The sequence below is a fragment of the Notolepis coatsorum genome, assembly GCF_963971535.1.
Source record: "Notolepis coatsorum genome assembly, chromosome: 17".
NCBI lineage: Eukaryota > Metazoa > Chordata > Actinopteri > Aulopiformes > Paralepididae > Notolepis > Notolepis coatsorum.
The window spans coordinates 72,130,661-72,156,550 of record NC_140181.1 but is presented as its reverse complement, the minus strand read 5'-3'; the positions used below and the strand labels follow the sequence as shown (position 1 = coordinate 72,156,550).

General features: G+C 46.5%; 2 protein-coding genes across 2 annotated transcripts in view; one reads left to right on the top strand and one right to left on the bottom strand.

Moving 5' to 3' along the window:
- lrp1ab (low density lipoprotein receptor-related protein 1Ab) overlaps positions 1 to 25,890 on the top strand; it is a gene marked incomplete at its 5' end in the record, with an annotated part of 197,602 nt that overhangs the window by 130,678 nt on the left and 41,034 nt on the right. Inside the window, 22 exons of the mRNA XM_084333493.1 lie at positions 190 to 341; positions 593 to 717; positions 1,264 to 1,638; positions 9,549 to 9,738; positions 9,943 to 10,147; positions 10,295 to 10,487; positions 10,596 to 10,721; positions 11,287 to 11,415; positions 11,615 to 11,734; positions 12,131 to 12,244; positions 13,320 to 13,469; positions 13,563 to 13,685; positions 13,922 to 14,038; positions 14,200 to 14,328; positions 14,652 to 14,780; positions 16,129 to 16,269; positions 16,429 to 16,616; positions 19,982 to 20,165; positions 20,287 to 20,372; positions 21,828 to 21,947; positions 22,609 to 22,796; positions 24,684 to 24,889. Of these exons, the coding sequence (XP_084189619.1) occupies positions 190 to 341; positions 593 to 717; positions 1,264 to 1,638; positions 9,549 to 9,738; positions 9,943 to 10,147; positions 10,295 to 10,487; positions 10,596 to 10,721; positions 11,287 to 11,415; positions 11,615 to 11,734; positions 12,131 to 12,244; positions 13,320 to 13,469; positions 13,563 to 13,685; positions 13,922 to 14,038; positions 14,200 to 14,328; positions 14,652 to 14,780; positions 16,129 to 16,269; positions 16,429 to 16,616; positions 19,982 to 20,165; positions 20,287 to 20,372; positions 21,828 to 21,947; positions 22,609 to 22,796; positions 24,684 to 24,889 (3,490 nt within the window). The remainder of the gene's footprint in view (positions 1 to 189; positions 342 to 592; positions 718 to 1,263; positions 1,639 to 9,548; positions 9,739 to 9,942; positions 10,148 to 10,294; positions 10,488 to 10,595; positions 10,722 to 11,286; positions 11,416 to 11,614; positions 11,735 to 12,130; positions 12,245 to 13,319; positions 13,470 to 13,562; positions 13,686 to 13,921; positions 14,039 to 14,199; positions 14,329 to 14,651; positions 14,781 to 16,128; positions 16,270 to 16,428; positions 16,617 to 19,981; positions 20,166 to 20,286; positions 20,373 to 21,827; positions 21,948 to 22,608; positions 22,797 to 24,683; positions 24,890 to 25,890) is intronic.
- LOC311243421 (galanin receptor type 1) lies at positions 5,134 to 6,219 on the bottom strand (the record flags this gene model as incomplete). The annotated part of the gene is made up of 1 exon (XM_084332652.1): positions 5,134 to 6,219. One exon carries the CDS (start codon positions 6,217 to 6,219, stop codon positions 5,134 to 5,136), a length of 1,086 nt encoding a protein of 361 aa, XP_084188778.1.

The following is a 25,890-nucleotide window of genomic DNA, read 5'->3' as shown; positions in this document are numbered from 1 at the left end:
TTTCTTCCTGAAATATACAATATAAATAGCTCATTATCTGCTGCTAAATACCAGTTGTGTCCATGAGCGTAATATTATTATAATAAAATATTTCCATATTCAACAATCTTGTCATTACAATGTTTTACAGTATTGTTTCCTACGTCGTCTTCAGTATTTCCCCTCCTGTATTTTGTCATGCGTCAACAGGAGGGTCTGTTGTACTGGTGCGACGCCAGGACTGACAAGATAGAGCGGATCAACCTGGAGACGGGGGAGAACCGAGAGCTGGTGCTGGCCAACAACAACATGGACATGTTCGCTGTGTCCGTGTTCGAGGGATACATCTACTGGAGTGACAGGTCAGATAGAGTGGGCCAGCTGGCTTTCATTTAGCCCTGCATCTGTCCAGTAAACCACTATCACTCACTCACTCACTCACTCACTCACTCACTCACTCACTCACTCACTCACTCACTCACTCACTCACTACATCCTTCTATCTATCTATCCATCTGTCTATCTATCTCTCTATATTAACCCTATATTAACTATCCATCTTCTTCCAACTTGTAAGATCTATAATGGAGGTGTGGTGTTTTATTTTGCCCAGGACTCATGCCAATGGCTCCATCAAGAGAGGGAGCAAAGACAACGCTACAGACTCTGTGCAGCTCAGGACTGGCATCGGTGTACAGCTGAAAGACATCAAGGTCTTCAACAGAGCCAGGCAGCAAGGTAGACACACACACGCACACGCACACGCACACACACACACACGCGCGCGCAGGAAAATATTTAAAAAAAAAATCACCAAACTTAAAGTCCCCATGAAACGGCTAACAAAATGCTATTTGATTCCATATATGTATGTGTTTCCTGTAAAAACAGGAAGCTAGGGAGGGACTTGTCGTGGATATTGATTGGCATTTATAGTAGCCAATAGTGCTGAATGTGCATTACGGTCGACCCATTAGCTAGCAAGCTAATGCAACATAGGTTAGCAACATTATGCAACATTAGTAACGTTAGCTAGCAAGGCAGAGCTCACTCACAATGTGCTGTAAATGTCATTCTAGAAAGCATTTAATTGGAAGCAACATTTGTATACGCCCCTGTGTGCTGGATGACTCATCAACATTTCTTTTTCAGTTTTCCAGGAAATAACAAAGATCTATTTTGATTTCATGGGGCCTTTAACAAACACCACAGGAAGCCACAGAATACAGTCTAGACTCAGGAGTGTTGTTGTGTTTTTAAAACGTGTCACATCCTCCCCCTCAGGCACCAACGTCTGCAAGGACAACAACGGCGGCTGCGAGCAGCTGTGCCTTTTCCGCGGCAACACGGACCGCACCTGCGCCTGCGCTCACGGCATGCTGGCGGAGGACAACAGCAGCTGCCGCGACTACGACGGCTACCTGCTGTACTCGGAGCGCACCATCCTGAAGAGCATCCACCTGTCGGACGAGACCAACCTGAACGCGCCCATCAAGCCCTTCGAGGACCCCGACCACATGAAGAACGTCATCGCCCTCAGCTTCGACTACCACGGCGGGGGGGGGAAGGGCACCAACCGCGTCTTCTTCAGCGACATCCACTTCGGGAACATCCAGCAGATCAACGACGACGGCACGGACCGCAAGATCGTAGTGGACAGTGAGTACCGTGTCCGTCACTCGTCGTAGGTCGTTCTGTCTATGTGTTTAGTTTATGTGTTTGTTTGACAGGGACAATGCGCGTAAAAAAGAAAATATGCCAAGAGTTAGCCAAGAAGGCTATAGTCATCCGTAGTCCCTGGACAAGTATAAAAGAACAGGCGTTAGACATCAAGCAGACATTGATTCATAGAATAAAAGTTATAGTAACAATGTCAATATACTATGTAGACATACATTGGTTCATAGAATGAAAGGAAGTTTTAGTCACAATGTCAATATTAGGGCTGCAACGATTATTATACAATTGATTATATTTGCAATTGAACATTTCAAAATGTATTGACATGTTTTTCAAGTGCGGTAGGCTACTACTATCATTAGGTCATACAAATCAGTATCTTACCAGCACAAAATCAATATACCCTTCATAGAAGGAAAAAGAACAAAGATAAAATTAAGTCAGTCTGTGTGAAATTAGTGACTGTATAGTTGATACTGATCAGATAATTTCAAGTGATTGGAAAAGGATCTGCATGTGGTGCACTGTTTTATGTTTTCTGGCAGTTTATTCCAGTCATGAGATGCTTTGTTTGAGAATGCATTTGTCTGAATGTGCTCCATCAGAGGTGCAGCACAGTCTCCTCTCACAGTGGCTGAATGTGTTCTGTCTTGAGGTGCAGCACAGTCTCCTCACAGTGGCTGAATGTGTTCTGTCTTGAGGTGCAGCACAGCCTCCTCTCACAGTGGCTGAATGTGTTCTGTCTTGAGGTGCAGCACAGCCTCCTCTCACAGTGGCTGAATGTGTTCTGTCTTGAGGTGCAGCACAGTCTCCTCTCACAGTGGCTGAATGTGTTCTGTCTTGAGGTGCAGCACAGTCTCCTCACAGTGGCTGCATGTGTTCTGTCTTGAGGTGCAGCACAGTCTCCTCACAGTGGCTGCATGTGTTCTGTCTTGAGGTGCAGCACAGTCTCCTCTCACAGTGGCTGAATGTGTTCTGTCTTGAGGTGCAGCACAGTCTCCTCACAGTGGCTCTGGTGGTTCGGCTTGACTGTGGCAGTGGTGTAACGAAGATACAGAGAGTATGCCGTCAGTGCCAGTGATTAAACCCATGGCCTTTCAGGTTACTAGTTGTTCTCTCGACCTCCAGCTCATCCTACCACCCGACAAAGTGAATGTTGAGAATGATGCATAGTAACATTTTATTTCAGTTTAGAGTTACTCAGGGCAGATCGTTATGCAGCTCTGTGAATGAGTGAGTGTTATATGTCATAATATGGTGTGTATATTATACACACCACCTAGACCAGGGGTCAGCAACATTTTAGTAGACATTTTTCAGATGCCTACCATGGCAGCCTTATTTAAGAATTGAAAGATGTAAAAGATTATTATAATAATTTACCCAGGAGAACTATTGGATAATTTTCAACAAAGGTTTATTAATCTCCATAAATTCCAGGCTGCATGAAAGATAAATAGTTATAGTCTACTTATTTTGCCAATATTTGGCAGACAGCTCAGAATATGGTGATGATAGGACGGAAAAAGCTATATCATTCTCGTTCCAGTCTGAAAGCCTGCTTACAAGTCTAACTGACCAAGACAGATTCAGCCGATACTAGTTTGTTTTGCTGCTTACAGTGCAGAAGGGTGACACAACTGTTGTATGGTTAAAAATATGTATCTGTTTGTATCCAAGAATTCCAGGCTGCATTTACAAAAGAGAAACCGTTACAGTCCTCTTTTCAGAACCATGGGTTGCATCCTAAGTCAAGTCAAGTCAAGTCAAGAGTTTTAATTGTCACGGCATACAGGTATACAATGAAATGCGGGTGGTCTTGCCCGCAACGATGTGCAATACAGTGGTACATATAATAGAATCAAAGAAGGAAACAACATTGTGCAGTAACAGGTAGCAGGTAACATGGAGTGACATCTCGGTATCTGTACATAGTTATTTACAGAGCATGTGGGACATGCTAGTTAGCTTTGGTAGTGCAATACACTGTTCCTGTTATTCTAATTTAAAGTGTCCTTTCCTTTGGCCATAAGTGTGCGTGTGTGCGACATGAGAGGGAGGGAGAGAGGGAGAGAGATGATAGGACAGATGGGCTTTAAAGTTTAAACATTAGGAAGGCATGCATGTCTGGTGAAAGGAAATCACTATTGATGAAATTACAGTCTTCCTTTATTCATAATTGTGGAGTACACACTCCTCTGGCAAGTGTTGTGTCCTGCTCTACGGTAGGCTAGACTGTCTTTGAGTGTTTCTCTCTCATATCCTTGCCGCTATCACTCAGCTGCAGTAACAAGCAGCACCATCTCCTCTCTCTCCTCCATTAATAATTGAGTGTTGTCCCTCAGCCCCTCTGCACTGTAAACAGCCATCATCGTGCATGTTGACAACACAAAGGCCCCCTGAGTGATCCACTGTAATGAACACACAGCTCAAGCCCCTGTTTCTCTGTCTCCGTCTCTCCCTTAGTGTTCCTCTCTCCCCCTGTGTTTCCACCCCGATCCAGCAGACGTCCCTCCCCAGTGTGTTCCTTCCCATGTGTGGTCATGTCATCTGTCTGCCCAGCTGTTAGAAAGATAGATAGATAGATAGATAGATAGATAGATAGATAGATAGATAGATAGATAGATAGTTAGTTAGTTAGTTAGTTAGTTAGTTAGTTAGTTCCCTGTGCATTTCAGTCGTGTTCCCCTAGTACATTTTTGTCCGAAAGGGTTAATGATTCAACAGCAGTTTTCTTTTTTGTCCTCACTTTTCCCCCGTATTTTTCTCCCATCCCAATTTAGTCGTTATGCCAATTCCCTTCCTGGTCGTTGCGCACATTTCCCCCCCACTGTCGGCCTAGGTAGGGTGAGGACTATCACATGTCTCCTCCGATACATATGGAGTCAGCCAGCCGCTTCTTTTCACCTGACAGCGAGGACTCTCACCGGGGGAGTGTAACGCGTGGGAGGATCACACTACCTCCCCCAGATCCCTTCCCTGCTGAACAGGCGCCCCGACCGACCAGTAGGAGTCGCTGTTTACAACGACCAGGACACATACCCCACCGGCTTCCCACCCGCTAACACTGCCAATTGTGTTAGTAGGGATGACTGACCAAGCCGGAGGTACCGCTGACAGCTGGATTCGATCCCAGAGTCTCTGCGGTGGTAGGCAAGTGCTTAGTCCACTGCGCTACCCAGCCGCCCTCAACAGCAGTTTCTTGAACCCATCCAGACATACGTTGCATTCAAAGCCTTTGGACCAGAACTGTTCTTAACGAGCATCATAGTAGTACAGTAAATCTGCGACGGCAAAGGAGGAGGAACAAGGACCGCACATTAGAATAGTTTTATTTATTGATTTCTACGTTGAGATTAGACTTTAAAAACACATCTTCTGAAAAGATGATGCCTAATTTTTCCTTTTCACTTGAATTCTCGGTTGCCAGTTCTGCACCTCACAGTGCCATTTATTCCTTTGGGGAAAATGTGTTCAAGGGTATGGGAGTGTATCGCCTCTGGTAGCAGCAGCCCCCTCTATCTGTGGCTGCCCCCTGTCTGACGTTGTGTTCAGTTCAAAGGGTTGTACTCTGTCCCTGTCCACCAAGTCGGGACAGCCTGTCGGACAGCTCCTGCAGCCTCTCCAGCGCCCCCTCCCGAGCTCCAGCAGCTCCTGCCTGAACTTCTGGGACATGAAGACATAGAGGACGGGGTTCACTACAGCAGAGGAAGACGCCAGAGACCTGGCTAGGATGGCGACATAGCGGTAGCCGGGTGTAGCCGCTATGGTGCCCCCAACGAAGGAGAACATGAGGGCGTAGGAGGGCAGCCAGGAGAGGGTGAAGCCCAAGACTAGGAGAGCTGAGGTGTGGGTCACCTGGCGTTGGTAGCGCTCCAGCTGGGGCGCGTGGCCCAGCAGCCGCGTGTGGCGCAGGAAGCGGTAGATCTTGGCGTACATCAGCATGATGATGCCCAGCGGCAGAGCGAAGGCGAACAGGAAGAGGGCGGTGCTGTAGACCAGCTGGCTGAAGTCGGACAGGAAGGCGAAGCAGTAGAGGCCGCTGGACACGCTAACGATGCGGAACACGAACTGGGGCGCCGCCAGGGCCAGAGCAGGGACCCACAGCAGCACGACCGTCAGCTTGACGCGACGGTGCATGCGGGAGCGGTAGGCCCAGGCGGGGTGCACCACCGTGATGTAGCGACTCACGGCCAACGCGGCCAGGGTGAAGACCGAGGCGGCGGAGCAGGCCACTCCCAGGAAGCTGATGGCCTTGCACAGGAAGCCGCCAAAGGGCCAGGAGCCCAGGACGATGGCGGAGGTGTGGAAGGGCAGGCAGAGCAGTAGCAGCAGGTCCGCAGCGCTCAGGGCCAGGAGCAGGGTGTCCGTGCCGTGCTGAGGCTGCCCCTCTCTCCGCCTCCTGCCAGCCAGGATGGTGATGACTAGGCAGTGGCCCAGCATGCCGGTCACCAGAATGACGGCGTCCAGAATGGGCACCAGGACCCTCATCACCACATCGTCCGTCCTGTAGGACGGGATGCTGCTGCTGTTTACCTGTTGCCCCTCCGAGTTCTCCATACAGACACAACCAGGTCCTTTAGTAATTGGTCCAATTGCCTAATTAATTGGGAGGCTTCACATATTCCCAGTCTCTGGATGATGCATCTCCTGCCAACAGCTCTTCTTTGACACTGTCACTCACACGCAGGCTGACATTCCAATCAGTCAGCTGACTCTCGCATAGCGACAGCAGCTAGCTGAGCAGTGAGAACCTTCCTTTGATTGATGGCTATGGACTGTAGACACAGAATTATTTATGTATCATATATTACCAATACATGGGTTTGTATGTTCAGTTGTGAGAAGTCTTCAGCAAAGAAAATACACAAGATGACGACCTGGAAGGAATTTGTAGTCCCGTCAAAATGATATGCAGTTATCCAGATTCACTCGAAAACATGGAAACGTGATGACGAGCGAATCGTCCAATCTGCACTCGTTATATTCCATGGGAGAGCAGTTTGGGGCAGAACTGTAGAACCAACCGTGCAGCGCTGACCATATGGTTGTTATTGATTTCATGGACGCCGGGCAACGGTGGACAAATCCATCCCGACGCTCCCGACCAGCCGGTCCACATTAAAAACACTCGATGCTACTTGATGCTAAGTGGTCACAGTGGTGGCAGGCGTGTCGTCCACTCAGAGGCTCTTCAGAGGCGCGCAAAGCCCGGATTCCACGAGTAGAGGAGAGGGAGCAGCCTGCACAATGAGAGGAAAGAATGGGATAGAAAAGATAGCACCCTGGGAGAGATGTAAAGCGAATGGCTCTCTGCGTTCAGGTGGCCTGCCTTGCCGTGTGTCTCTCTCTCGACCATCAGGCAGGCACTGTTGCGGAGTGATAATGGTCTTCTCCACGTGCTCCCACCAGTGTTTGCACAGTAAGCAACATGGGCAAATGGGATCCAGGCAGAGGGGAGGGGAGACTTAAGGTGTTCCTGACGACTCAATACAATCCACCGTAACCCCTTTTTTACTGTGTCACTTTCCTTTACAGGTTCCTCATTTACCCTGTCATGCAGTCATCCTCACATCCTTTTCATCATTACTGTTATTTACGGCCGATGAATGTTGACGGCAAGAGCCGAGCTCTCGATGGCCTTTCTCGTGAAATAGCGCCGTTGTATAGCTCTGAATTATGACACGAGTGTGACTTGGCGGTTCTTTTTACTCCCCCTTGCAGTATGTATCCAGCAGTAAAATGGCCTTGCGCCACATTAAGGTTGATGGCAACCTCCCTCGCCCACCTCAAACACCCATGAAAAAAAGCCATTATTGACTTTTGACCACAAGCAGTCACATGGAGTGTCCGGGCCTTTTATGACTGAGGAATAGCAGTCATAAACATGGTCCCTGGTGTGACGAAGACCAGATGGATGGAAAACCTTGGAGGAACCTATAAGGGTCGGTGCTCGGTCACCTCTCTGTAATGCCGTGTGTCATTTGTGGAGCTACGTCACATAAAAAGGGCGTTTAGAGCCACCGGACAGGGGAAGCCGGGGGAGGGGGGTCGTGGACATACGGTTGATTAGTAGTAGTATGGGAGGTCGAAGACACAGGAGAATGGAAAATGCTTCATCCTGACCTTGCTTACTTAAAGGGGAACACTGCACATTTGAAGAATTCATGCACATTATAAATATGGTCTAAGACGGTCAGAAAATACAAGTGAACACGTTCGACTAGAAGCTAGAATCTTAAAACTCAAACTTGTCATCCGGTATACGTAACATCTGGAGGTACTCCATAGACGATCAATTGGGAGAGATGGTGAAGATGAGTACAGTTTCTGTACAGATCACTGAGAACACTACTGTAGACTGTTTCAAATGGACAATTAGATTAGATTCAAATGTATTTTTGTCATCATACAGCACAAGTACAGTACAACAAAAAGGAGTGCACATGTAACAGCAATATACAATGTACAGGTGATTCAACTGGGTACAAAATATACAAATTAGTACTACTGAGTAATGGTGCTAATCAGATGTATACATATTTGTAGTATATGTACAGTGATACAGGTGTAAGGACAGTATGGTAGTAGTCGTACTGGCCAGCAGCGTAACTAGTAAGAGTAGGATATGTACAGATATAGATATAGTAAAGGACTATTGGAATATTAGATTCTAATGTGAAAAACTGTGATTTTATGTCTGCACTTTATGTGCTCATTTTATGTCTGTCTTTTTCTGTTGTAAAGCACTTTGAGCTGCAATTTCTGTATGAAAGGTGCTATACAAATAAAGTTTATTATTATTATGTGCAGGTAAGTACAGACGGGTGTGGATAATAACAATAACATTCTAAAAAATACCAGAATGTATTTCTTGTTGCAGTGTTCGCTAATGCAATAGTTGACGGGAAATACATTTGATTTGAGTCCAAACTGTTCCCTGGCAACATAATTCCAGTGAAACCATCTATAGAATAAAGCTAATTTGACTATAAAACTTCAAACAAACATTATGTGGGTCCACAAAACCAGTCTCTCGTTCATTGGACCAGTTCCCGGGAAGAAACACTCAAATGATGACAACCTGATGACATCACAAGTCTGAAGTATTACTTCTCTGGCTTCGGGAGAGAGAGAGAGCGAGAGAGAGAGAGAGAGAGAGAGAGCGAGAGAGAGAGAGACTAGCTCTTGTTCACAAATAACTGATTGAACTTTGCTTGGCTGTGGAAATAACACATTTGAATAGTTAATTTGGGTGGCCTGTCCTGATCACTGTTGACTTCCTAACCTCGGCCTGGTTCCCCAAACGTGACTGAAGCGGCTCCAGCCGTGGGTTCCTTCCCAGAACACCAAGTTGCCATGAACAACAGGATCAACGGGGAGCTGTATATTTGTGTGTGTAGGCAGCCAGCCATGAAATGACAGGATGATACGGACTCTTTAAACGCTCTCCAAGAACGGCAAGCAACAGCAAGCAACACCCTACTCTCAGTATCGTACCAACACATCCCCAATTCTTTATCCCTCTCTTTCACTCTTCCTCTCTTCCGCTCACTGTCTTATTTCTCTTTCTCTTCCCTGTTTGACCTCGACTCCTTCGCAGTGCTTCACCATTCAGGAACTGATTTGGGAAGACTGAGCAGAGTATTAAAAATAATCTCACAGAGTTAACCATGCATCCAACTTGTGAATATTTGAGGATTATTACTTATTTAAGCTGAATTCACCCCTGGAGGTTGCACTACCAGCTGTATCTCTATCAAAAAAATATTACTGTGGATTAAAATCTATTTGTTCGTACCAAGCTTTTTATCTGCACTCGCCTGCTATTCAGCCGGATCCAATACACTTTTACTGACGACCGACTTCTCCCAACCTCTGTCCCACAGATGTAGGCTCGGTGGAGGGCCTGGCATACCACCGTGGCTGGGACACCCTGTATTGGACCAGCTACACCACCTCCACCATCACCCGCCACACCGTGGACCAGAGCCGCTCCGTGGCCTACAACCGCAACACCGTGGTCACCATGTCCGGAGACGACCACCCCAGAGCCTTCGTGCTGGACGAGTGTCAGGAGTGAGTCATTAATATCCCCGGCCTGATGTGGTGTGTGCGCTCCGCCCCAAGCCCAGCTCCAGTAGGGTGTTTTTGGGCAGCAGATAGTCCATCATATGTGATTGATTTCCTTGGATCAGTCGAGCGGTGGCTGTTATTTTATTACAAATTGTTTTGGGAATTGATTATTTTTCACACTGCGATTCCTTTGTTTCCCCTCCGCAGTCTCATGTTCTGGACCAACTGGAACGAGCAGGCTCCCAGTATCATGAGGGCGTCTCTGAACGGAGCCAACGTGCTGGTGATCATTGGCAGCGACATCAAAACTCCCAACGGTCTGGCCGTAGACCACCGCGCCGAGAAGCTCTACTTCTCCGACGCCACCCTGGACAAAATCGAACGCTGCGAATACGACGGCAGCAGCCGCTACGTGAGTCATGCCCTTCTGTTTTGTTTCTTTCTCTCGTCGCTAGGGATTACGGACTTTACATTTTGTATTATCCGGTGACATTTATTTTACTGGGGTTGACGGAAACCTCTGACCTTCTTTTTTTTTTTAACTCTTCTTCTCTCCCAGGTGCTGCTGAAGAATGAGCCTGTGCATCCGTTCGGCCTCGCCGTGTACGGAGACTACATCTTCTGGACCGACTGGGTGAGGAGGGCCGTCCTCCGGGCGGACAAATACACCGGGGGGGACATGAAGCTCCTGCGCGCCGACATCCCCCAGCAGCCCATGGGCATCGTCGCCGTGGCCAACGACACCAACAGCTGTGAGTGTTGCTCGCGGGAGTCATTCCCTGGGGCGGTGACTTAAAAAAAAAATTATTGTGATTATATAACAACATGTTCATCCTCCCATGGTGTGATATCCCTTCCAGGCGAGTTCTCTCCCTGCAGAACGAACAACGGAGGCTGCCAGGACCTGTGTCTGCCCACGTCGGATGGACGGGTCAACTGCAGTTGCCGTGGAGACAGACGGCTTCTGGAGGACAACACGTGTTCTGGTGAGAGAGAGGGAGAGAGAGATATATAAAACACAAGGTGGGGGGAAAGAAGGCGGCTAAGTGGCGCAGTGGGCAAGGCGCTCGCCACTAATGCAGGAGATGCTGGGTTCGAGCCCAGCTCTCGGCATTGCTACCAGCTTGGCCTGTCGTTCATACTAATATGGCAGTATTAGGAGGTGAGAAGCTGGTGGGTGGGGATCGGACGTTGTGGACAGTGACTCCTACAGGTCGGTTGGTGCGCCTGCGCAGCAGAATCAGGAAGCAACAAGGGCGGCGTGTCCCTCCCACGCAGACCCTCGCCGCTGAGAGATCCAGCTGCCTCCTCGTGTCCCGGAGGGGACACGTGATGCAAGGCTTGGTCCACATTGCAGCCGACCTGTGGGAGGCATGGCCTAACAGCGTTCGAGACAGGGGAGGGTAGAATTGGACAATACAAAATTGCGATGGGAGAAAAAGAAAAAATGGGAGAAAAGGTAGATAAAAAAAAAATCAGGTCTTACTCCTTACTACCATAAATCCAGTCAGGACGTGTGTAACTCAAGTTGAAACATCTCTGCCCCACCAGCTCTGAACATCTCGTGTGGCGGCGTGGACGACTTCGAGTGCGGCAACGGTGACTGTATCAACTACAGCCTGACCTGCGACGGCATGGCCCACTGCAAGGACAAGTCAGATGAGAAGCAGTCCTACTGTGGTGAGGGCTTCTGACTGTCTCGTGTCTAAGTGAATCTGCAAATGTCTTGATCCATTTCTAGAATCTATGGTATAGTTTAACACTATTCTTTAGTATTATACCTTAGAAACTATGGCAGTGACTTTGTTGCTGGCCACTGGAACAGCTCTGTGTCTAGTGTCTACTGGTACTGATAATTGTATCAACCACTCCTCCTCAGCAAACCGTCTGTGTAAGAAAGGCTACAGACGCTGCATCAACGGACGCTGTATCGGCCATCTCTTCTGGTGCGACGGCACAGACGACTGTGCAGACAATTCGGATGAACTGGCCTGCAACAGTAAGAAGAACCTATTTAAAGGGGCACTTCACCGAAAAACAATGCTGATTTATTTTGCACCTAATCTCACACACGGCACCATGAAATGATGTAGATGAAAAAATAGCAATACCTTAGTCTTATGGGGACTGCTACCTTATCATTTAATTGAACACAAGGATTCAGTGTCCCTGATGGCTTCACTGGTGGCCATATTCAAAAAGATTTACTCTCAATAACTGTCAAATTAATGTGTGCAAAACTGATTCGAGTTTTTGGATGTGTGTATGATTATGAGCAAAATAAATCGGCATTGTTTTTTTGGTGCCCATTTAATTACTTAATTACTATAGTGCGTGAGTGTGAGTTTCTGTGCACCCGTGAATAAAGTCACAAAAATGTTTATGTTATCTCCAGTGACTCTCTGCAAGGACGCAGAGTACCAGTGCAAGGATGGAAGCTGTATCTCCAACTTCAGCCGCTGTGACCAGGTGGTGAACTGTGAGGACGCTAGTGATGAAATGAACTGTCGTAAGTAACCCCCACTCAGTTACAAAGCTACATTACCTAAGTAACCCATGCTCAGTTACAAAGCTACGTAAGTAAGTAACCCCCGCTCAGTTACAAAGCTACATTACCTAAGTAACCCATGCTCAGTTACAAAGCTACGTTAAGTAAGTAACCCCCACTCAGTTACAAAGCTACATTACCTAAGTAACCCATGCTCAGTTACAAAGCTACGTAAGTAAGTAACCCCCGCTCAGTTACAAAGCTACGTTAAGTAAGTAACCCCCGCTCAGTTACAAAGCTACGTTACGTAAGCAACCCCCGCTCAGTTACAAAGTTACGTTAAGTAAGTAACCCCCGCTCAGTTACAAAGCTACGTTACGTAAGCAACCCCTGCTCAGTTACAAAGCTATGTTATGTAAGTAACCCATGCTCAGTTACAAAGCTACGTAAGTAAGTAACCCCCGCTCAGTTACAAAGCTACGTTACGTAAGCAACCCATGCTCAGTTACAAAGCTACGTTACGTAAGTAACCCATGCTCAGTTACAAAGCTACGTAAGTAAGTAACCCCCGCTCAGTTACAAAGCTACGTTATGTAAGCAACCCCTGCTCAGTTACAAAGCTATGTTACATAAGCAACCCCCGCTCAGTTACAAAGCTACGTTACGTAAGTAACCCATGCTCAGTTACAAAGCTACGTAAGTAAGTAACCCCCGCTCAGTTACAAAGCTACGTTACGTAAGCAACCCCTGCTCAGTTACAAAGCTATGTTACGTAAGTAACCCCCGCTCAGTTACAAAGCTATGTTACGTAAGTAACCCCCGCTCAGTTACAAAGCTTTGTGAGTAACCACATCTACAGGAACATTACTCAAATGTTTCAAGAGAAGACTCTACATTTGGGGTTAAGTCTTAGCTAGCTGAGATTGCATGGGTTGTAATTCCAGCTGCTGATATGCTGTCACATCTCTCTCTACCCGATTTCTGATTTCTGTTGTTTGAGAAATAAAACAATGGAATATTCTAGTGAACAGGCAAATTAATAAGAAATTAAATATTTCTTCTAAATGCTCCTGTCAACCATTGTTACCTCTCTTAGAAGCTACCGATTGCGCCCGTTTCTTCCGTCTGGGAGTGAAAGGAGCGTCCTTCCAGAGCTGTGAAAAAACCACCCTCTGCTACCTGCCATCCTGGGTCTGTGACGGCAACAACGACTGTGGAGACTTCTCGGATGAGAGAAACTGCCCAGGTCAGACAGACATACTGTATTTCTTTTCCCCCCGAAGCTCTTGTCTTCCTGTTTCCATGGACTATTGACCTGACTTTTTTTTTTTTTTTTTAGATAAGAGGAAGCTGAAGTGTCCGGTCAACTTCTTCGCCTGCCCCAGTGGTCGATGCATCCCTATGAGCTGGACCTGCGACAAGGAGAACGACTGTGAGAACGGAGCCGACGAGACGCACTGTGGTCAGTCTTCCATTTCACCTTCTCTCGTGGAACCCATAGTGGATAAGAAGTAACCGCGGGTCCACAAAGACGAGAATAGATGTTGTTTTTCTTTCACGTTTACATTTTCATAGGACATAGAAAAATAATTGGCAAGACTTGGGCTTGAAAAGCTAAACGAATGTCAATTCTCTCACTCTCAGGAATGGGTAGGGGGTGGATTTGAACCCTTTCTCTTTGCATTGCTCTCTCCGTAGACAAGTTCTGCACGTCCTCCCAGTTTGAGTGTGGGAACCACCGCTGCATCTCCAGCCACTGGGTGTGTGACGGCTCCGACGACTGCGGCGACGGGTCTGACGAGGACCAGAAATGCAGTGAGTTGGAACGCCCTTTTCGACCACATCATTTCCAACGTACTTACTTTGGCAACTGGAGCCAGTGTTGTACATGACTCGTTTCTCTCCGATACAATGGGAGCTTTTATGAACCGGACGCACGCTGACGTAATGACGTTGCGGTCATCAATCATTCGCAGAAACCAAGACGTGCAGTCCCGAGGCGTTCCAGTGTCCCGGCTCCCACATGTGTGTACCGCAGCGCTGGAAGTGCGACGGGGACAAGGACTGTCCCGATGGGGCCGATGAGAGCGTCAAAGCCGGTTGTTGTGAGTAGGGACGGTTGCAAAATATTCATAGGGAGTACCTATTGTCTTCCCTCGTTGGTTTACGGCCATCTGTCTTCCAACCCAGGAGCGCGCTCTCTCACTATCACTTGCTCGCTCTCGCTCTCTCTCTCTATCTCTCTCTCTCACTCTCACTCTCTCTCTCTCTCTCTCTCTCTCTCTCTCTCTCTCTCTCACTCTCACTCTCTCTCCCTTTCTCTCACTCTCACTCTCTCTCTCTCTCTCTCTCTCTCTCTCTCTCTCTCTCTCTCTCTCTCTCTCTCTCTCTCTCTATCTCTCTCACTCTCCCTTTCTCTCTCCAACAGTGTACACCAACACCACCTGCGATGTCGAGAGTGAGTTCATGTGCCAGAACAGACAGTGTATCCCCAAACACTACGTGTGTGATCACGACATCGACTGTTCCGATGGTTCCGACGAGTCCCCAGAGTGCGGTGAGTGTATATATTACTATCATTATATTGTTATTATGCACCAAGGGGAAATACACTGTGACAAAGGAAGGGGGGGACGGCAAAGAGAGAGAGAGAGAGAGCTATCGGTCGTTAATTAGGATGCCAAATAAGTACAATATGCCAAAAATTATTTAATAGCTCAGATGAAGATATGATATTATAATGCTGAGAAAGGCTTATCGCTGAAACGCGTATGTTGTGTTGGAACGCTGCCTGTGCTCAATAAAAGCACCTAAAGGATATTTCCGGAGTGCTTCCCCGTAAGAAACTATTGGTTGAATCTTTTATTTTATTTTTTTTTTATTTACCTCTTTATTTATCATCACCCCATCTATCAACACCTGTCTGTACTTAGCTGCACATAATCCTTTGACATATCTGTAGATACTAGATCTATATCTGTTCATATCCTTCTCTTACTAGTTCCGCTGCTGGCCAGTATGACTACTACCATACTGTCTTTATACCTGTATCACTGTACATATTATACTACAACTCTGTACATACATCTGATTAGCACTACACTCAGTACTACTAACTTGTATATTTTGTACATTGTATATTTCTGTTGCACTTTATTGTTACATTTGCACTCTTCTGTGCATGTTCACTCATAGTTAAATACAGTAGAGGTTGAGTAGTTTATTATCTAAAGATGGTAAGTTAGTGTTGTGTTCACTCATTGTTAAAGACAGTAGAGGTTGAGTAGTTTATTATCTAAAGATGGTAAGTTAGTGTTGTGTTCACTCATAATTAAAGACTGTAGAGGTTGAGTAGTTTATTATCTAAAGATGGTAAGTTAGTGTTGTGTTCACTCATAGTTAAAGACAGTAGAGGTTGAGTAGTTTATTATCTAAAGATGGTAAGTTAGAGTGTTGTGTTCACTCATAGTTAAAGACGGTAGAGGTTGAGTACTAGTTTATTATCTAAAGATGGTACTGTAAGTTAGAGTGTTGTGTTCACTCATAGTTAAATACAGTAGAGGTTGAGTACTAGTTTATTATCTAAATATGGTAAGTTAGTGTTGTGTTCACTCATAGTTAAAGACAGTAGAGGTTGAGTACTAGTTTATTATCTAAATATGGTAAGTTAGTGTTGTGTTCACTCATAGTTAAAGACAGTAGAGGTTGAGGACACATTTTCAAAACAGAGTTACCGTATACGGTTCTTTGTCTGAATGGTTCAATTGGAAACTAAACATCAACTGAAAACCTCTCGATTTGCCAAAGAGCCTGACGGGACCAGAGACCATGTTCTATAGATATCAAATGAGAATCAGGCACCTGTGAGAATGAATATCCCAGTTGATTCTCTCTGTTCTGTACAGAATACCCAACTTGTGGTCCAGAGGAGTTCCGCTGTGCCAACGGCCGCTGCCTCCACCAGAAGGGCTGGGAGTGCGATGGAGAGTTTGACTGTCAGGATCGATCGGATGAAGCTCCCAAGAACGCCCGCTGCACTGACTCAGGTTTGGGGATACAGCCAATGCACTGTTCTATGACTCACTTTAATGTAATATTGAATTACTACCAATAATTGAATGGGGGTGTAGATCAAATTGGATATTTTTTTCTTTTTGCTACAAAGTGAAATCTAACACTGGGTCCTTTTATTCCATTACGTTCAGAGAGGAAATGCAATGAATCAGCGTTCATGTGCCATAATGGGAAGTGTTTGAACGAGACGCTACTCTGTGACCGTAACGACGACTGCGGCGACGGCTCCGACGAACTGAACTGCTTCATCAACGAATGTCTGAACAGCAAGCAGAGTGGCTGCTCACAGCTGTGCGACGACCTCAAGATCGGCTTCAAGGTAAGCTGTCTTTACGATGACGCATGGGTTATATGTTTTTACAGTCGGGTGTACAGGTACGTGGATTATGCAGGTCCGTGGCGTATGATCTGAGACGTGACCTGGACTGGGTTGTGGGTGGTGGGGGGTAAGGAATAAGATTAGAACGGGATCTGTAACTCAGGAGTTAATTGCCTCATCTTTTTCCAGATGTTATCTGTAGTCAAATTACTGAAGCAAATTGAATTCCTGTTTTCATTTACTTTTACCGGCCTAAATGATGACTGATGTGGCTGGGTCAGGGGGGTTGGTGATGTGGCTGGGTCAGGGGGGTTGGTGATGTGGCTGGGTCAGGGGGGTTGGTCGGCCTAAATGATGACTGATGTGGCTGGTCAGGGGGGTTGGTGCAGGGTCTAAATGATGACTGATGTGGCTGGTCAGGGGGGTTGGTGCAGCCTAAATGATGACTGATGTGGCTGGTCAGGGGGGTTGGTGCAGATTTAAATGATGACTGATGTGGCTGGTCAGGGGGGTTGGTCGGCCTAAATGATGACTGATGTGGCTGGTCAGGGGGGTTGGTGCAGGGTCTAAATGATGACTGATGTGGCTGGTCAGGGGGGTTGGTGCAGATTTAAATGATGACTGATGTGGCTGGTCAGGGGGGTTGGTGCAGATTTAAATGATGACTGATGTGGCTGGTCAGGGGGGTTGGTGCAGATTTAAATGATGACTGATGTGGCTGGTCAGGGGGGTTGGTGCAGATTTAAATGATGACTGATGTGGCTGGGTCAGGGGGGTTGGTGATGTGGCTGGGTCAGGGGGGTTGGTGATGTGGCTGGTCAGGGGGGTTGGTGATGTGGCTGGGTCAGGGGGGTTGGTGATGTGGCTGGGTCAGGGGGGTTGGTGATGTGGCTGGGTCAGGGGGGTTGGTGATGTGGCTGGGTCAGGGGGGTTGGTGATGTGGCTGGTCAGGGGGGTTGGTGATGTGGCTGGGTCAGGGGGGTTGATGTGGCTGGGTCAGGGGGGTTGGTGATGTGGCTGGGTCAGGGGGGTTGGTGATGTGGCTGGGTCAGGGGGGTTGGTGATGTGGCTGGGTCAGGGGGGCTGGGTCAGGGGGGTTGGTGATGTGGCTGGGTCAGGGGGGTTGGTGATGTGGCTGGGTCAGGGGGGTTGGTGATGTGGCTGGGTCAGGGGGGTTGGTGATGTGGCTGGGTCAGGGGGGCTGGGTCAGGGGGGTTGGTGATGTGGCTGGGTCAGGGGGGTTGGTGATGTGGCTGGGTCAGGGGGGTTGGTGATGTGGCTGGTCAGGGGGGTTGGTGCAGATTTGTATCAACGGTGAGCTAAGGTTTGGGAGCCATTGCTCCAAGGCATGGAGTTACATAACACAAATTAAAAGACATGTATTTTGCTGCTCTTTCTTGAAAGTCTCAGCACACCCTGAACTCTCTGTGAACCCTGATGTCTGAGCTGCATTACGGCTGTGCTTTAGTGCTTTCTTCATAAATTGGGAAGGAGCATGATTCTGTGAAACTAGTGTTTAAAAAATAAATGTTGGCAAAAACACACATAACCATCCAGTGTTTTTAGAACACATGTTATAGTGTTAGTTATTCCTTCAAAACTGAAGCCTAATCTGCGACATCATTCAAACCAAGTGTGGTTCTTAGGAGGTATAATCTTTCTGATGTGTGTATTTATTTGAAGGCTATACTGCGCTTAATGCTAGGTTGCCATGTACGAGGGGTTCAGTTAAACGATTGGCTCAATAGACTTGATGTACCCAGCAATCTTTCATTGTAAGTTCTCACTGTGCCATGGTGTGCATGCAATTGACCTATCTCAAACCCTGCCCTCTTTTTTTGATGCTCCAATCACAGCTGTTGCTTCCCTCAGACAAATGGCAACAGTTGTGATTGGAGGGTTGAGGATAAAGTGAGCGAGGCTTGAGATAGGTCAGTATGTTTTTTTTTTTTTTTTTTTTTTTGTGACCAACTTTTTATTTAATCTTTTTTTTAACAAGTTCAGAGGAAAGAGACATTCACATCAGCAGTTCATACGAATTCCCACAGTGGCATAAAAAAGTGTCTTTTCATATAGATTGTCCGTCAGTATAGTCATATACTGTATAGCCTGCCTGCTTGCAGTTGTGACAGTCTCTTCCTCTGTTCTGGCGGTGAGCCCCCCGGGTTCACATAGATAATTTAGGAGAAGGAGGAAACCATGATGTATACATGTATAGAATACAATTTCAATTTTTTTTTTCTTTTTTCTCTTCCTTTCCCTTTTTTATGCAATGAAATGAAAAACCAAAGTAAATCATACTTGTGTTTGTTAGATACCTTCTAATCCTGTTACAAAGTAATACAAAAAAAGAAAAAAAAAGATACAACAACATAAAACAGAAAAAACTACATGTTTTTTGTTCAGTCTCTGGTGTCAAAGTACAAGTGTTCAACCTAGTGGAGTACTGATTTAACTTCTGAGCCGCAGTAAGTAATATTTGAATCGATGCTGTCCTTGAGCCCTGTGCTATAGCACTGGATGCTTCTAATCTTAATACTTCGTTGAAGGACAGCTTCCAACGGTAAATATTGAGACTATGAGGTGGTTTCCATCTCAGTATGGGTTTCTGTATTGTATATGAAGTCATGTACAAAAACTAACGGTACGAATACTGGATATCACACCACTTGTTGTGATCAACAGCTGTTTACAGAACCAAGATGCGGTTAATCAGATTCAATCACTTTTTGTGATCAGTTCATGAGTCCACTCCACGACACATAAACAAAGTGGCCTGTTGGGATGTTAGATCCTAATGTGAAAAACTGTGATTTTATATGTCTGCTCATTTTACCCTTGCTATTTTTTTTTCTTATTTTTACTTTTATTTCTACGCCCCACTATCTGCTGGGTGCATACTATGACCTTTATCATGTTTTGTAACGGATTACAGAAATTCAAGAAGCCTATTGGAACGTGATAATCAAATCTGATATGATTTGATTAATATATCTTCATTATTTTATCCCACTTTATGCTTTGCTCTTGCTGCTTGTTTTACACAGATTTTATGTCTTATTTCTTACTGATGTAAAGCACTTTGAACTGCAATCCCCTGTATGAAAGGTGCTATACAAATAAAGTTATTATTATTATTATTACATAGAAATTGGGGCAGGCTCGGGACCCGTGTTGACTTATTGAGAGAAAGACCCTTAAGGTTCTCTATTCTCGAGGCTTTAAGGACATAATTATTTCGTACTTGCCACGAGCAGATCGTTTCAACCTGATGTCAGGAACACAGTGTAGATGTGCTTGGTCTCGTTCCCGCAGCGTGCCAGTGTCTGAGTGTGTGATGTGTCTGTGCTCATGGCCCCCTGCAGTGCCGCTGTCACCCCGGCTTCCAGCTGAAGAGAGACGGGAAGACGTGTGTGGATATAGACGAGTGCACCACCACCTACCCCTGTACTCAGCGCTGCATCAACACACACGGCAGCTTCCATTGTCTCTGTGTGGACGGCTTCCAGCTCAGCCCCAACAATCCCACCATCTGCAAGTCCACCTCCGGTAAGACTTGTGTGTGTGTGCGTGGAGTTGAATGCCTGTGCACATGCTTGTGTTTTGCGTGACCTTCTTAACTGGCACTTCAATCACAAGCGATACTTGTTCTCCCCTTGACTGTGTGCAGAAGAGGAGCCCTACCTCATCTTTGCCAACCGTTACTACCTGAGGAAACTGAACCTGGACGGAACCAACTACACCCTGATCAAGCAGGTATGAAACACTCAGGACTGTAGGGACGACACCAACTACACCCTGATCAAACAGGTATGAAACACTCAGGACTGTAGGGACGACACCAACTACACCCTGATCAAGCAGGTATGAAACACTCAGGACTGTAGGGATGACACAAACTACACCCTGATCAAGCAGGTATGAAACACTTAGGACTGTAGGGACGACACCAACTACACCCTGATCAAACAGGTATGAAACACTCAGGACTGTAGGGACGACACCAACTACACCCTGATCAAGCAGGTATGAAACACTTAGGACTGTAGGGACGACACCAACTACACCCTGATCAAACGGGTATGAAACACTCAGGACTGTAGGGACGACACCAACTACACCCTGATCAAACAGGTATGAAACACTTGGGACTGTAGGGATGACACCAACTACACCCTGATCAAGCAGGTATGAAACACTTAGGACTGTAGGGACGACACCAACTACACCCTGATCAAACAGGTATGAAACACTTGGGACTGTAGGGACGACACCAACTACACCCTGATCAAACAGGTATGAAACACTTGGGACTGTAGGGATGACACCAACTACACCCTGATCAAACAGGTATGAAACACTGAGGACTGTAGGGACGACACCAACTACACCCTGATCAAGCAGGTATGAAACACTTGGGACTGTAGGGATGATGGAACATTTTACACACAAAGGAAACATTCTTATTTATTTATACATTAGATTAGATTCTAATGTATTGTCATTATTCAGCACAACTACAGTACAACCAAAAGAAGTTTGGCATCCAACCAGAGTGCAAATGTAGCAGTAATGTACAGGTGATTAAACTGGGTATAAAATATATAAATGAGTACTGCTGAGTGTAGTGCTAATCAGATGTATGTACAGAGTTGTAGTATACTATGTACAGTGATACAGGTGTAAAGACAGTATGGTAGAAGTCATACTGGCCAGCAGCGTAACCAGTAAGAGTAGGTAAGGGATATGTATAGATATAGTATCTACAGATACAAAAGGATTATGTGCAGGTAAGTACAGATGGGTATGGATAGATATACAGTATATGCTGTGAGAATATATATATATATACGCTATATACAGCATTATTGTACATGCTATGAGTTATATGCAGGGTGCAATTAATTATATAGAAGGATTATATGCAGGTATATTCAGAGAAATATGGATATATGTATATTGTATATATATATGCGGTACATATATAAATGTAAATATGCGCTATATACAGCACTGTTGTACATGCATACAGAGTATATGGGTAGACTATAGTACAAGGTGGGTAGTTAGGATTATTGTGTATTACTATTATTACAATGTAGGGCCGTTGTGGACAGTGAAAGCAGCAGGTAGGTATAAATACATATTATATATACATGTTAAACTCATTTGAATAATGCTCTCACTGTCGCTACGTCTCGTGTCTTCTAGGGCCTGAACAACGCGGTGGCGCTGGACTTCCACTACGCAGAGAACATGATCTACTGGACGGACGTGACCACGCAGGGCAGCATGATTCGGCGAATGCACATGAACGGCAGCAATGTGGAGGTCAGTGGATCCGTAAGAACCTCCCTTTCTAGTTTGTTTTCCCACAGTGCACTCATTTGTAACTATATTTATTGAATCTTTTATTAAAGAAGTCATTCTTTATTGGGAATTAAAGGTGCTGTACGTGGTATCTTTTCTTTTGGTCAGTAACATTCTCTCCGCTCTGTGGTAAACGGAAAATACATTTCCCGCTATCCCGTTCCCACTTCATCCAACCAGGAGAGAGAACTCCACACTGCAAAAATGGTTTGACAAAAATAAGGAATACAAACTAGTTTAAAGCAAATATGTGCTTGAGACAAGTAACATAATCTGCCAGTGCAGTAAGTAAATTTGGCTTGGCAAGATTTCTTGAAATAAGTAAAAATATCTTGGGTTCTCTCTCCTAATTGGATGAAGTGGGAAGGGATACCAGAACATTTATTTTCTGTTTACTGCAGAGCGGAGGGGACTGGGAGACCCATGTTATCACTTACTCTATATCAGTGATATACACTCTATGGCTGTCGGAATCTAGAGCTATTTTAACACTTATTTAAACAAAAGAATACCACGTACGCACCTTTAAGACGAACCATATCATACAATAACCGGATAATCAGCCGATATGCTACTCTCTGATTGGACCGTATATTCTAACTGTGATTGGTCGATCTGGCAGGTGCTGCATCGGACCTCCCTCAGCAACCCGGATGGTCTGGCGGTGGACTGGGTGGGAGGGAACCTGTACTGGTGCGACAAGGGGCGGGACACTATCGAGGTGTCCAAGCTCAACGGGGCCTACCGGACCGTCCTGGTCAACTCTGGCCTGAGAGAACCGCGCGCCGTGGCCGTGGATGTGCGCTATGGGTGAGAAACGCAAGACACAGCTCACATTCGGGCTTGATACTATTATTGTCTGGATGGTCTACCGTGTTTTACAAAAACCTCGCTTGTGTGTATTTGTTGGATAGCATTACAGTGCGGAATTCAGTCCAATTCAGCATCAAGTGGAATGGCACCAACAGTGTAACATTTAAACCAGCAGTTCATATTCTGATTGGAGCACCATTGTTTGAATAATCATGTAGATGTTCTCTTTGTTGTCTCCGTCAACAACATCAGTCATAACACTCAGATTCAGAGCGCACACATCAGTCATAACACTAGGATTCAGAGCGCACACATCAGTCATAACACTAGGATTCAGAGCGCATGCATCAGTCATAACACTAGGATTCAGAGCGCACACATCAGTCATAACACTAGGATTCAGAGCGCATGCATCAGTCATAACACTAGGATTCAGAGCGCACACATCAGTCACAACACTCAGATTCAGAGCGCATGCATCAGTCACAACACTAGGATTCAGAGCGCACACATCAGTCACAACACTCAGATTCAGAGCGCATGCATCAGTCACAACACTCAGATTCAGAGCGCACACATCAGTCATACCACTAGGATTCAGAGCGCATGCATCAGTCATAACACTAGGATTCAGAGCGCACACATCAGTCATAACACTAGGATTCAGAGCGCACACATCAGTCATAACACTAGGATTCAGAGCGCACACATCAGTCATAACACTAGGATTCAGAGCGCACACATCAGTCATAACACTAGGATTCAGAGCGCACACATCAGTCACAACACTCAGATTCAGAGCGCACACATCAGTCATAACACTAGGATTCAGAGCGCATGCATCAGTCATAACACTAGGATTCAGAGCGTACACATCAGTCATAACACTAGGATTCAGAGCACATGCATCAGTCATAACACTAGGATTCAGAGCGCATGCATCAGTCATAACACTAGGATTCAGAGCGCATGCATCAGTCATAACACTAGGATTCAGAGCGTACACATCAGTCATAACACTAGGATTCAGAGCACATGCATCAGTCATAACACTAGGATTCAGAGCGCACACATCAGTCATAACACTAGGATTCAGAGCGCACACATCAGTCATAACACTAGGATTCAGAGCGCACACATCAGTCATAACACTAGGATTCAGAGCGCACACATCAGTCATAACACTAGGATTCAGAGCGCACACATCAGTCATAACACTAGGATTCAGAGCGCACACATCAGTCATAACACTAGGATTCAGAGCGCACACATCAGTCATAACACTAGGATTCAGAGCGCACACCTGTTGGCTGAGACGGTGGCACTTAAGGTGGATGTTTTGCTCCCTAGACTAACAATTGCATGTCATGTGGCTTTAATGGTATATCATGTATAACTCTAATCTCTCTCCCCTTCCGTTAGGTACCTGTACTGGTCCAACTGGGGGTTATATCATGTATAACTCTAATCTCTCTCCCCTTCCGTTAGGTACCTGTACTGGTCCGACTGGGGGTTATATCATGTATAACTCTAATCTCTCTCCCCTTCCGTTAGGTACCTGTACTGGTCCGACTGGGGGTTATATCATGTATAACTCTAATCTCTCTCCCCTTCCGTTAGGTACCTGTACTGGTCCGACTGGGGGTTATATCATGTATAACTCTAATCTCTCTCCCATTCCGTTAGGTACCTGTACTGGTCCGACTGGGGGTTATATCATGTATAACTCTAATCTCTCTCCCCTTCCGTTAGGTACCTGTACTGGTCCAACTGGGGGTTATATCATGTATAACTCTAATCTCTCTCCCCTTCCGTTAGGTACCTGTACTGGTCCAACTGGGGGTTATATCATGTATAACTCTAATCTCTCTCCCCTTCCGTTAGGTACCTGTACTGGTCCGACTGGGGCGACAACCCCCATATCGGGCGGATCGGGATGGACGGCACCAACCGGAGTGCGATCGTAGAGGACAAGATCACGTGGCCCAATGGCCTCACGCTGGACTTCATCAACGACCGCATCTACTGGGCCGACGCCAGGGAGGACTACATCGAGTTCGCCAGCCTGGACGGAACCAACAGACACACGGGTAAGGAGACGGCGCGCGTGTGAACGGTCAGAGGTCACAGAACCATCGCTCTTACCCCTGACGTACACGGCGAGCGTGGGAACTGATGCCGGACGGCAACTGCTTCACTTTGAACGGTTCACCCCGGCGGCGTGAGGGGCAGAGGTCTGCGGTGGGTCTATTTTCTCCAGACGCGAGATTCAGACGTCATAGGAATACAGCGGGGAAGCCCCTCGCGGCGGCAGCAGCGCCCCCAGAAGTCCTTCAGACACCGTGGGCCGGGCGTGTCTGCTCTGCTGTCCCGCCTCCCCGTCCGCTCCAGCTGTCAGTCTCTAGTTTCATGTACTCACGTTGTTATGTAAAGCGGTACATGCTTTACATTCAGACGGACACACGCGCAGACAGACAGACACGGACACACACACACACTTGCATAATAGCCATCCAGCGTGAGTGATGTTGTCGGCGGGGTTTGGCTGGCTGGGTGGCGGGGGGGGGGGTCCCCGCAGCCTCAGCCCAGGGGACGGTGAGCCTGAATGGTCTGGATTGTTCCGACTACTGAGGGCTCTAGCATGCATGACGTCTGAATAACAGCGGCCTTGTTAGCGCTACTCACTACAATAGTTGATATTGTCAGCCAACCAGGCGTGCAGAGGAATGCAGGACTGCAGAGGAGGTCTCTATTGAAATTCCTCACATTTGCTAAACTCCGTTTGACACACGGGCATGCCTCACACAAAGCGCACCCTGAGGTTTGAATATTTTTTTCCTGCGTCCGACAGCTATGGCATCACGTCGGGTCCCCTGGCAGAGTTCACGCAGTGTAAGGTGTGAGTGTGGGTATATATAGGGGGTGTACACAATCTGCACACACTGGTCGTGAGAAAGAGACGTTCTCTGAATGACCTAAAAGTGACCAGAATATATTCACTGCAGTACTTTTCCTGGACTGGAATAAAAACGTGCCAAGTTTGCCAACTAAACTAAAACACGGCGATGCCGGAGTCGTGTTTAGGTGACAC